General features: G+C 35.2%; 1 protein-coding gene across 2 annotated transcripts in view; it reads left to right on the top strand.

Moving 5' to 3' along the window:
* The window catches only part of LOC102698599 (adhesion G protein-coupled receptor F5-like), a 47,457-nt gene that overhangs the window by 14,515 nt on the left and 20,636 nt on the right, over positions 1–12,306 (top strand). Inside the window, exons 2-9 of one of the 2 annotated variants that reach the window (XM_015351372.2) lie at positions 1,546–1,656; positions 3,060–3,120; positions 5,346–5,489; positions 6,099–6,263; positions 7,158–7,264; positions 8,554–8,615; positions 10,126–10,271; positions 10,853–11,050. In XM_015351372.2, coding sequence (XP_015206858.2) covers positions 1,552–1,656; positions 3,060–3,120; positions 5,346–5,489; positions 6,099–6,263; positions 7,158–7,264; positions 8,554–8,615; positions 10,126–10,271; positions 10,853–11,050 — 988 coding nt within the window. In that variant the 5' untranslated portion in view covers positions 1,546–1,551. Of the gene's footprint in view, positions 1–1,545; positions 1,657–3,059; positions 3,121–5,345; positions 5,490–6,098; positions 6,264–7,157; positions 7,265–8,553; positions 8,616–10,125; positions 10,272–10,852; positions 11,051–12,306 lie in introns of those variants that run through there. The other variant, XM_015351379.2, reaches the window with a different exon arrangement.

Here is a 12,306-nt window from a genome sequence, read left to right on the forward strand (position 1 = left end):
ACACAACTAAATTTTAGAGTAGTGCAGTCCTGCGTTCGATTATTTGAAAAAATAAAAATGGTGAGATACGGTGCTGTTCGTCATGCTGCAGTGTTTGTTGCAATGCAACGCCTGACACCTCCCGCATTTTAAATTAGAGTAGAAATCAAAAGTGATGGGATTAGACAAATGCAAAAGTGTCCGGAAGTAATGGAAGTTAGAAGGAGTTTTATACTAATTGTGTATGTTAGTATGAATGATGCTTCATGTTATCTTTTTACCTGGTCCTAACGTAACTCTTATCTACAGTTAACCTAGATGAGTAGGTTTATTCTATCTTAGCATATATAAAAGGTGAAATCATTAAACAAATGATAGATAAATTAAACAAAGAAGCTGTGCAAAGATTTGTTGGAAATCACAAATAAACCTAATGTTACCCATTATCAGACAATGAGACACTGAAATTCGCTCTGCATAAAAAAAAAACAACTAAAGGTTATTTTAATATTTAACATACCTGTAGGTCAAACCCAGGTCTCCCGTAAAGCAAGCAAGAACTGTACCACTATCTATTGCATTTATGTTTTATTAGCCAATGTTTCACTTTATCATCATGTGCCTACAAAGAACTGTTGAATTACTATTATGATATCAACAATGTCTTGTTCAACTTATGTCAGCACATGAGGCTGTTAAAGATTACAAAACTAACACTTTTTAAAATGAGTGATGTTCTATCTAGGAATAGAGATTCAGAATTGGATCCGTGTTTGGATACTGGTACATATAGTATTTCTCCCTCAAAATTTACTAAAAACCATTGTTGTAGCGATATTTTATCAGAAATCACAGTTAAAAGGCCTACTATATATACTGTACCTCAGAAAATATAAGGAGCTTTAATTTGATATCTGAAAAATGTATTTTTAAAATGAATAATATTTATAGAACTCCACTGACTTTAGAAAGTTGTGAACGATGAAATAATTCCACATGTATAAATTTAATAATGTAATACATTAAGAAAATTGTGATTTTTATTGATGTTCTGTTGATCATCCTTTCTAATCTTCAAACAGTGAATTGGATTTTCTGCTTTTTCAGTCTTCAAGCTTGAAATTTTACACTCAAATGGTCCAGACAAAATCGTGTTCGACCTAAAATCTAATTTTACAAAATGTGTCCATTAATTTTTAGAATTATTTATATTTTAATGACATATATTTTAATTAAAATAAAAATAGGACATCAAAGAAAATACTAAGCATATGCTTTGTGTATTTCATGTGGTTTAACATGTTTTAACAGAAATTGTAGATTTGAACAAAAGGGCCAGCTGATACACTATATAACACCAAAAAGGTTACAATTACAGTTATTCATGAAATCCCACAGAACAAACATAGTAAACATACACAAACCTAGCATGACTTATCCACTGAGTTCTGAAAAGACTGATGTCCAAACCAGACATTTTTGGAAAATGTACCTCCTGTAAAACCAGATGAGGGTGTATATTTTCCTTAAACTCAGTTTTTTGGCTTTAATATTTTTTTTTTAAAGGACGGAATGGCAATACCAAAGATTCTGCTCTATTCTGCAGTTCTGCTATTAGCCTGTGAGATTTCGACAGCACAACCTTGGTTCAAAATTCCAGGATGGTCCTCCTTTCAGGTAAGAAGAATGTTTAGGAATATGCTGCTCAAAGAACCTGCGTATACACATTTTATTTACATATAAATTATGCATTTTCTTTATTTTTCCAAATTTTGTATTTTATGATGGAACACTGTCAAGTTTTATAAATTGCTGCAAAAAAACTTTTGCTTTAGTATCCAGTGATTCATTTTTGATCCACTCTCATACAGTATCTTTATTATCATGCCCTCACAAAGCTAACAATTTGTAAGTATGAACTATTTCTGTTTTACAATTAATTTGAGATAATATATTACTGACAATTTAATGTCTGTTGTTTTCCCATCTTACATACATTATTAGTATACAAGAGTGGGATGGTATTGCAGTGGTTAGTATTGCTGCACAGAGCTAGGGACCTGGAAAAATTCCAGACCTGGAGTGCTGTCTGCATGGAAATCGAATGTTCTCCCTCTGCTTGTGTGGCTTTTCTTTGAGTGCTTCAGTTTCCTCCCACAGTCCAAAGACTTACTTGTAGGTTAACTGGATTCTGGGAAAACTACCACTGCAATGAGTCCGAGTTTTTGCATCCGTGTGTGCAATGGACTGGCATCCTGTCCAGGGTGTGTCCCACCTTGTGCCTGTTGCTCTCCGAGACAGGTTTCAGCTTCTGTGTGACCCTCAGTTGGATAAAGTGTTAGAAAATGGATAGGTGGAGATGTTATACAGCAAATTATCAAATACTGTACAATGCTAATCAGATACTTTTCTCCAGGGCAGCGATTTCTTGCTTTTTGCTCCAGCTGAGTTCATAGTCAGTTTAGTTTTTTATGCTTCTCTGTACATAAAAAGAAAGTTAATAGGTATTAGAATTTAAATCTTATTGTACCTCATTGTACTCTAAATGTTTAAGAAACAAAAAATGTTTAGCATTAATTTAAAATACAGCAGTAGAACACAAGAGGGAGCTCTGGCATCAAGAAAATGAATAGTAACATGCCTTTTTCTGGTTTTCAAAATAAAATCAAATAACATCCATTCATTTTCTAAGCACTTTATCAAATACAGGATTATGGGGCTGCTGGAGTCTAAACTGGCAAGCAACAGGCGCAAGGCAGTATACAATGGGATGTCAGACTATCACAGGGCACACACAGACATAAACACACAAACTCATACCAGGGCCATTTTTCTCAGAAGCCAATTAACCTACCATAATGTAGGTCTTTGAACTGTTGGAGGAAATCTTACATGAACATGGGATGAAGACGTTTTTATCCTTCTAAACCCTATGATATTATCTCTTACATATACATATCTCATGAATGGATGTATGTGCATTTTATGTATTTTCACCAAACTAAATTTAGCTGAACCAAATATTTTGTTTTTCAACATTGCTACATTACCTGAATGTGTAAGATGATTTATTTTCTTAGGCCAACAAAGCTGAACAGAGCGTTGAGAAATCACCTGCTCATTTCAGGCAGAAACGTGAAAGTAAGTAGGTCAACTTCATTTTAGTCCCAAAGCTGTCATCAAACATATCAGGTTTGAGGTAAACACTTGAAAATCTAATCCAATTACAACTAACTTCAACATTCACAATAGTCAGTTTAATAGGATTGGAAAATGTTCCTTAGAACCTAATGCATAATATTTGTTCAACTATAAACACATATGTTTGAAAGCATCATTTAGTGTGAATACATGAAAGATGCCTGTCTGTTATGACATGCTGTAGACCAGTGGTTCTCAAACTTTTTGGACCAAGTACCACCCCTAATCCAACCAAAGTATCCAAGTACCACCTACAAGTCATCATCTCATAGGAACCCCAGAAATTATCAATGACCAACATGAGCTTATGTGCACACACACTCACACATACATATAATAAATATTATAATAATAAACTTTGTTTGATATATTAAAATGTGGCTTCTCAAAGTATTTTACAGAAAAAAAACAACACATAAAAATAAAAAAGCACCATTTCAGTGAGAGGGGTGAGCCTGTTTAGTTGAGCAAAGCAGATGTGAATTAATTTTTTGAGCCTTGATACAATTCACAACAGGGTCTAACAGATTTTAAATCGTCAGGCATATTCTTGATGGCAAAGGTCTCGCAGTGGATGTTGACCATTAACTGGAGCAACCTCTCTAATTCGTGCAACTACACCGCTGTGTCGGCTTGTCATTGCTCTAGCACCGTCTGTACAAACTCCGACACATTTTATCCAGTCGATGCCATTCTCTTCGATAAATTCATTCAGAAGCTGAAATACGTGCTCTCCTGTAGTTGCTGTTGGTGGCGGTTTACAGAACAGAAAGTCCTCACGGGACGTACCCTCAAACTCGTATCTAACATAAACAAGCAAATTGGCCAAATCGACTACAGACTCATCTAATTGCAGTGAAAATCATCTGCTCATCTTAACACGCTCTGTCAGCGTACTTTTGATATAATCCTTCATTTCAATAATTCTATGAATGACTGTGTCTTTCGGGGGGGGGGCAGCAGGTCGAGCTGTTCAGCAGCTTTTTCTCCACACATAATAGTGTGATGGTTACCTGCTTTAGCAATCCGCAAGCTTGCATTTTTTCACGTTTCCGTTTTTATTTCAGTGTTTATTTTAAGTATTTATTTCATGCGCATGTGAGAGAAACACAGAGACGCTCGGTGTATTTTTCTCAAATTAACTTAGAACAGTTCTTAAATATTTTTCTGTTATTTTTCACGCTTTCCTGTGCTCACAAGATTACCAGCGTTCGTAGCACGCATTTCTATGCATTCCTGTGTTTACAACGTTGGCATTGTTCCAAAATCACGCACATTCTCCTTTCTCCCTGTTTGCTGGAGATACAGTAGCTTTTTTTAAATACAATTGGTCACTTGCGTCCATAGCACGCATTCCTATAGAGTGGTATAGAATTACAGAGTATCTCTTGTGTCCACTGAAGTATTAGCGCGCACTGTATCGTAGTACGTAGGCTGCGTATTCGACACGTATAAAAATACAAAATATGAAAACCCGTCCCGATTTTTTCAGCGCACACAACACAGTTCCAGGGTCATTTGGCGTACCACCTGGCGGCACGCCACGTACCACTGCCGGTACGCATACCACAGTTTGATAACCACTGCTGTAGACAACCAGCTGCCTGGGTGTAACTGTCACCTGACAATTGGCCCAGGAAATAGAGGTTTCCAGGTTGGCCATTAAATTCTGCTAGCTAGCAGAGCCTCTATTATTCACTACACCAGAAGGAAACGGGAGCAAGGAAGTGACTGACTGATTAACTCATAAGGTGAATTCTGGATTATGAGGGTTTTTGGATTTGAGGTGCTGCTTGGCTGCACCGGCTGCTTGGCTGTACTTTATCAATAGAGACCTAATACTTTCTGCCAGAAGTTCAACTTACATTTTGCATATAGACCAAAAAAAATATTTTGCCATATGTTTGTACTATCGCTTAAATGATATGTTGCAATTACAAGAAAGCTAAAGCAACCAATGACAGGATGTTTTTATACATTACATGAACGGATCCAGTGCTCCACTTTTATATACAGTAAAACTTCCTCTTGTGGAATTGATCATCCCTCTGAATTTCAATACCATGTAATTATAGCCTGAGATTCTCAGTCATGTTTATTTTCCAAAACATTTTAAAAATTAATTATTCACTACTATTTTAATATGTGTTTTCTTTTTTCTCAAGCAAGTCCGCTGGAGTACATTGTTGATATTGAGCTCAATGTTTCAGATAAGAGTATAATAGAACAACTTAAGACATTCATGAATACCTTGTTTCCAATTCATATTACTAATATCTTTAACATCACTGGAGCAAATGTCACTACAGGTGAGTATTTAGAAATTATGACTTTATGTTTATAGGTGTCTGTCTGTTTGCAACTGTAAGTTCACTAGAGGCAACAACATCCAATAATTAAATATTTTGTGAATGTTTGGAATACAGTATTTGGTGAGAAAGATTTTACCTGCTTGGTTAAGGGGTAACCTCCCGACCATAGAATGAGGAGGCTCAAACCCCATTTAGAGAGGAGTGAACTAAGGGGTAGCAGCAAGGTGGAGATGGAGCAGAGGAGGGAGGCTTCAGACAAATGTGAAGAAAAGTGTTTATGCTCTATATACTATACAGTATATATACTTAATTATAAGGGTACAACTTTTGGAATCTTAAGGAAGGTACTCATACTGCTCCACTGAAAGGCCTTAATATACAAATGGCTTTCAATAAAATTGTCACTCAACTAAATTAATGGTAATTAATAATGGTAATAATACTGCATATACAGTATAAGAATGGAAACAAAAATGCCATTTAAGCTTTGTACTGCACTCTTTTCCTGCAAAGGGCAAACAAGCTATTTAGAATGATCCCCCACTTTAAAGCAAAAACACAAAAGAACACGTATTTTGAAATGTAAAAATTCTGTGTTTTCTTCAGTGTGCACACAATCTGGCAATGAAATAAGGTGTGAATGTGAAAATAATTATGTCTGGTCATTTGACAACTGCACCAAGTATGGATCCTGCAGCAACATAAGTGGAAACACATGCACATGTATTAAAAATCTTCCACCAGATGGACTGTTCTGCCAGCCACGGCAGTGTAAGTATGTTTGGCATATCTCTTAACTCTTTGACAACTTTGTCATTTCAGGTTTTATAGAACTTTTATTATATTGGATTCATTGTTTTGTTTTCCCTTAATTAAACAATCAGTTTTTTTTTATTTAGCAAAAGAGCTAATTACAGTTTGATACATGAATAGGTCTAGTTTATAGATCTGTTATAGTTCCTACAAGTGTACAGTGTATATATATGGACATAAGTGTTATATCAAACAAGGGGATAAAATGTGACCCCACAATATGTGTTGAAGCAAAGGTTTCCATGAGTTATTTCGGTCTTTCGACAGAAAAGACTTTTAAGCAGTTACACTTCCATTGAGACCACTATGTTCTACTGCTACTGTAGGTTGCTGTCTAGAACAGGAGATACCAACGTCAACATTCTTCATCTAGAGTCCAGGAGGTTTTCTATGACTAAGTTATAAGCAACTCTGCTCCTAGAAGAAGGGTTACACTGATCCATTTAAGTTTTAAGATGCCCATTGACCTCTTCTCTGTGGATTTAAGATGTGAATATATTTTTTTTTAATGTAGAAAACTGGCAGTTTCATAGCCATTCAAGATCTAGTGTTGGGAATCCCTGCTCTAGACGTAACATTAAAATCTGAAAGTGCTGCGATTGCTGTCTATCACAGTGAATATACCCTGTGGTATCTATCAAAATTACAAAGTCTACATATCTGAATCAGCACTACATACAATAGCTAATGAAACATTAAGACGGACTGTAAACTGTACTGTGAAAAAGCAGGTCCTTGGCTTTACTTAGTAACCATCTTCACAATGGCATGACCATTGTGAAAAATACACTAAAGGGAATTATATTGTTCCATAAATATTGGAAGAATAACTCTTGTGTTCTTATTTTGCAGTTTCTGCAATACGAATGTCTTTCAAAATCAATGGTGAATTTAATGAAGAACTTAAAAATACATCATCTTCCCTGTATCAGACATATGTAACGGACATTACAAAGGGAGTGAGTTGATCCTTTCCAATAATTACCCATTGCTTTTATCCCTATTTGTCTTCAAAATCATTTTTGTATTTATACTGTACAAATAATCACCATCTTACTTTATTTATACATATAAAAAAGATATGTAAAACTGAAATTAACTGCATTAAAAAAGAAAAAAGAAAATGTTAAAAAATTGTACCAATTGATTTCTACCTACTGCTGTTTTACATAATAAGCATATTCCTTTAATTTAAAATTGAATGTTCCTTGAATATAATAAATACAGCAAGAAAAGTAATATAATACAAATTCTGATATTTAGTTTTTAAATTTGAATCTTGCCACACATGCAATAACATTTGCTGCAATAGTTCACAGTTTTTGAAAAACCATTTTACTTCCATTTTCAATGGAGATATCTCCAAACTGAGATTATTTGATATTGTGTTAATCCAAAGAGCAAGCAAAAGAGGATCTATATAGTTCCAGATGACCAAAATAATTTTCTGGATACAGCTAAAAAGAATGATTTTTTTTTAATGGAACAGATGTCCATTTACAATCAGAAGGTCACCAATTTAATAATTTGGGGGGTGGGTGTAATATTTTAGTTATTTCATTACAAAAACTTAAATCCTTAGGATAGGTAACAAATGTGAGTGAGATGATTCGCCATATCTCCAGCAACTGTCTGTATTTTTGTATTTCCTGAAATGTTTGAAATGTCCACTGGATGTAAAATATATTTTATGTGTTCATTTAAATTGGTTTGAACAGAACAAACTCGTTTTTTTTTACAGATGTGTCATTACTTTACCATCTATTTTGTATTGATACTGTACCTTTAGTTCCTTATCTTAATTATTTCTTGAATATTTTATTTAAAAAGGATTGTCTTATTAATTAATTTAATCCAGGCTTAATATAATCAAATTAAACAAATGGGTAATTAAAGGCACTCCAAATCCTCCTGTGGCCCAAGTTAAATTCCTTCATTTTAATTTGAAAATGCATATGCTTTAAGCAGATATTACAGTATGTTGCTGAGGCACTTCCTCATAGCCTATACTGTTGGTCTGACAGATGTCATTAAGAAGGAGACATTTTAAATAACTTGTTTGCTTGCTAATTAACAATATTATGTGTTTCTGTTACATTTTTAAGACAAGATTTGCTACGCACTATGAATTATATTATATTGGTTTCCTATATATCATTCATTTAATATTTTTGAAAACCTGCAAGCTTTATTTTGATATGCTTTTCAACTTATTAGCTGCACTACAACCTACAATTCATCCTTACAGATCACAGGAAGCTATGGGAAGTTCATAAATGGCTTCAATGGAGTAAAAATCATTGGCTTTACGTAAGTATTGAATTGCTGTTTGATTATGATTATTATAGTAGCAAAAATCTTGTTACATTTGAAATGATTATATTATTATTATTACAGTAAAATCACTAAGGAATAAAGATGTTTCGTTTTTTAAAACTATGCTGATTATTTGTTTAGATCAGTAAGTATGAATTTCAAGGAGTTATTATTATGATGAATCAACATGTAGTGAACAAAACACAAATGGAAACACTTGTAAATCAGGTACAGTGCAAATCTCAATGGGAAAGCAAGGGCTTTAAAGCAGGTGTTGCTAATGCGTTAATTAAACAAGCAATATCACAGTATTAACAAGGACATGTACAAAATTGCTGGACATGTGTGGTTTACTTTAATTAATTATGGCTAGAGATTAACCCAATTGAACATTTATGGGATATTCTGTAAGGGCACAGGAGACAGGATTTTCTGTCTCCATCAACCAGGCAGGATCTGTAGACATTCTCATGGAACATTGCTGCTGCATCAGTCCTGCAGAATGCCAGACTCAGGTTAACTCTATGCCACAATGCCTACAGGCCACGCTGGCCACACATAAATTTCCAACTCCCTGTTTAAGTCACTTTACATTGGTGTTTCCATTTTTTTCTCTCCTTTTATATTCCATTTTTGTTCTCTGCTTGTAGATTCTTTCCTTTATTCTCTCAGAACAAAGACTGAACAAGTCTTCTTTGAAACTGGGAATCTTTAGATAGAATCAAAATTGGTGAATAATCTCTGAGACTGAGATCCGTGTCAGATCTTGTAGTAGACCCTATACAATGTGGTAAGAGCTGGAGTAAACAGGAGCTATGGTAAAAGGGAACAAACAGGGGTTTAATAGTGCACAAAATAATAGTGACAATCCATGAGACAGTGAAAGAGGGAGACAAAGAACAGCATCCAAATCCAAACAGGTCCAAAGGCAGGTCAGGGCACAGTCCGAGAGTCCATCAGCAAGAAATCCATCCTGGGACGTGACAAGGTTAAAATCCCCGGGAGGGAGAAACACACGGAGAGACAAAAGTGGAGGTCCAAAGGTGACGGGGTGAGATCCTCCAGACCCAGGGCTCGGGAATTGGGAGGTGTCGGGGATGAAGCCTATGCCCTCAGGAGACGGACGTAGGGTTTCCTGGTGCTAGGTGGACCTCATGACATCCTTACCCTAATGATGAGCCCCGAGGACTGGAGGAGCTAATCTTTAAATAATACACCTAAGAAGGTACACCTGGGAAGCTTAATCACAGAAACAATAACGGGAGTAGTGGAGCGCCCTCTAGGGAGGGATGTTGGGTGTGACATATTTGGTATATGTTTATGGTATAAACTGTATATTGTATATATTGTTAACTTATATTGCATCTGTCAAGTAAAAAACATTTTTAAACTATTAGATTAAGTAAAAGTGATCAAATAGCTTTAAAAGAGCATTTAGAGAATATTTTAAAAAATAAGTTTATTTTGCCTCAGTCACATTCTATTGAAATTCTCTTTCAAACAGGAGAGGCAGTGTTATTACAGAATATGAGGTAACTGCCCTTGGAATAACTTCTTCTGCCATCCAGAAAGCAAACACTCAGCTTGTGGCAAACCTTGTTAACAGTTCTTATTCAGTTATTGAAGACTCCTTTACGGCACGTGTTACTGGTAAGAACATTAGAAGCAATGCTACTGTTGCTTCTTATCATGAACATTTTGAAATATACTATACAGTATATTATATAGTATACTGTATACACAAGATGCTCATAGTATTATATTTTAACTTTTGTACACAGTTTCTGTAGAACTTCTGTTTTTGGCATATTGTAGTTAAAGCCATTGGAGATTGGACATTTGATTTGTACTACTTCTTTAGATTTAATTTTAGACCACACCAGAACATTTAAAACAGAACTGTCCTACTTAAAGAACACTGATGTGTACAGTGTGTAATCAAGACTTTTTAATGGAAATAAAAGCTTGGTCTCAGATGGTGAAAGTTCTGTCATTCAACAATCAGAAATTCTCTTATACCACCCATCCTAGCAGGCCAAGATCATGTTCCATTGCACTGGTTTGGAGCAGATGTACTGCCAGAGTGACCTTCACTGTAAATGAAATCATTTTTTATCTTTATTGGAGCTCCTGATAAGCATAACATTCTTAATTATATCGGTTGTCTATAATTTAAATAAATGAACTTGGATTTGGAGAAAATACTGTCGTTCTAACTTTTTTCTTTCAAGACCAAACAACATTTACAATGAAGCCAGACATTTTATACCCTGGGGACAATATGGAATTAACCTGTGAGTTGAATCAGCCTTACAGTAATACAGTATGGGAACTGAATGATATTCCATTGCAAGGGGAAAGGTTTAAACAAAGCAATGGCTCTTCTTTCACGAAGCTCCAAGTGAATTCTGTTACTGGAAATGACAATGGTGAGTAAATACTTGAGTATTTCAAAAGAAAAATGTGAAGAAAGAGAGTGGTGATCAATTCAACTTACCATTTAAGCCTCCTTACCAATGCATTTATGTTTAAAATTATTGAGTTAAGTAAAAAGTCATAACAAAAGTACACAATTTACTAAATTATGCGTAACTTGGAACTGTTTCTGGTTATGGCAGCATGAACGAAAGACACTTTAGCTCCCACAACAAGATCCTCGATTTCAGATTTAATCCAGTATAACAGGTTAAACAATTAAGCAGTTTTTTTGCTAACAAAAGTAATTAATTATAACTAAACAGCATAATTACCTATACTACTAAAGAAGAACATTGAGAATATGAAAGAAATGGCAAGCAAACAGCATGCAAAACAAGAGGCACCACCATTTTCAGATATCTCCCTCCTTAGTGGTTTCACACAGAAATGGATATAAATAAAGGCTTTGCAAGAATTCAACACATGGTCAACAGCCATCTGTGCAAAATCAATCAGCTGGTGGAGAAAATGCAGAGTGACATTCTGAACCTGTCTCAATTTGAAACAAGACAGGAGAACTATGAAGATGCCATGGTAGACATTTGTTAAGTTATCGAAGATATAAGAACAACAATGCAGAAATCAACTTCTTGAAACAGATGATCAATGACCCTGAAAATCATTCCAAGTGAAAATATCTACACCTGATCGGTTTCCCCGTACAGTATTGAAAGGAAAGATGGGGTTGCCCAAAATGCTTGGTACTGAAGATTGGTACTGGCCTAACAAAATTGAAAGGGCTAACTGTAAACTACAGCAGCGATCTGCAGAGTACAAGAAACTACAAGCCATTGTGACCAGGCTGCTTTGATTCAGGGACACCGTCATAATCCTTACAGCTGCATGGGAGAAGGATGAACTACATACTGTGTGGCAAATCTAGCATTATGAGTTTCCGTGATATGACAACAATGTATAAGAAAAGGCAAGCATTTACATTTATAAAGAAATGCCTCCAGGACAACAACATTTCCAAAAGTATCAAACGACCATAAGGATATTGGTCATTCAGCAATCTTGGCTGAAGCTTAGCTGGTGAAACATCACCCAAACTTAATACTGTATACTGAAGTAGTTCAAGTAGGCACAGTAGCTGCATCAGCATGTGTAGGCTGCAAAGGAAAAATTAAGGTTTATCCCATGCTGAAAAGAGAAAAAAAGGAAACACAATGTTTCGGCTGTGAAGAAACATTTTTTTTTCTTCTTT

This window comes from Lepisosteus oculatus, chromosome 2 (genome assembly GCF_040954835.1).
Source record: "Lepisosteus oculatus isolate fLepOcu1 chromosome 2, fLepOcu1.hap2, whole genome shotgun sequence".
Lineage (NCBI taxonomy): Eukaryota > Metazoa > Chordata > Actinopteri > Semionotiformes > Lepisosteidae > Lepisosteus > Lepisosteus oculatus.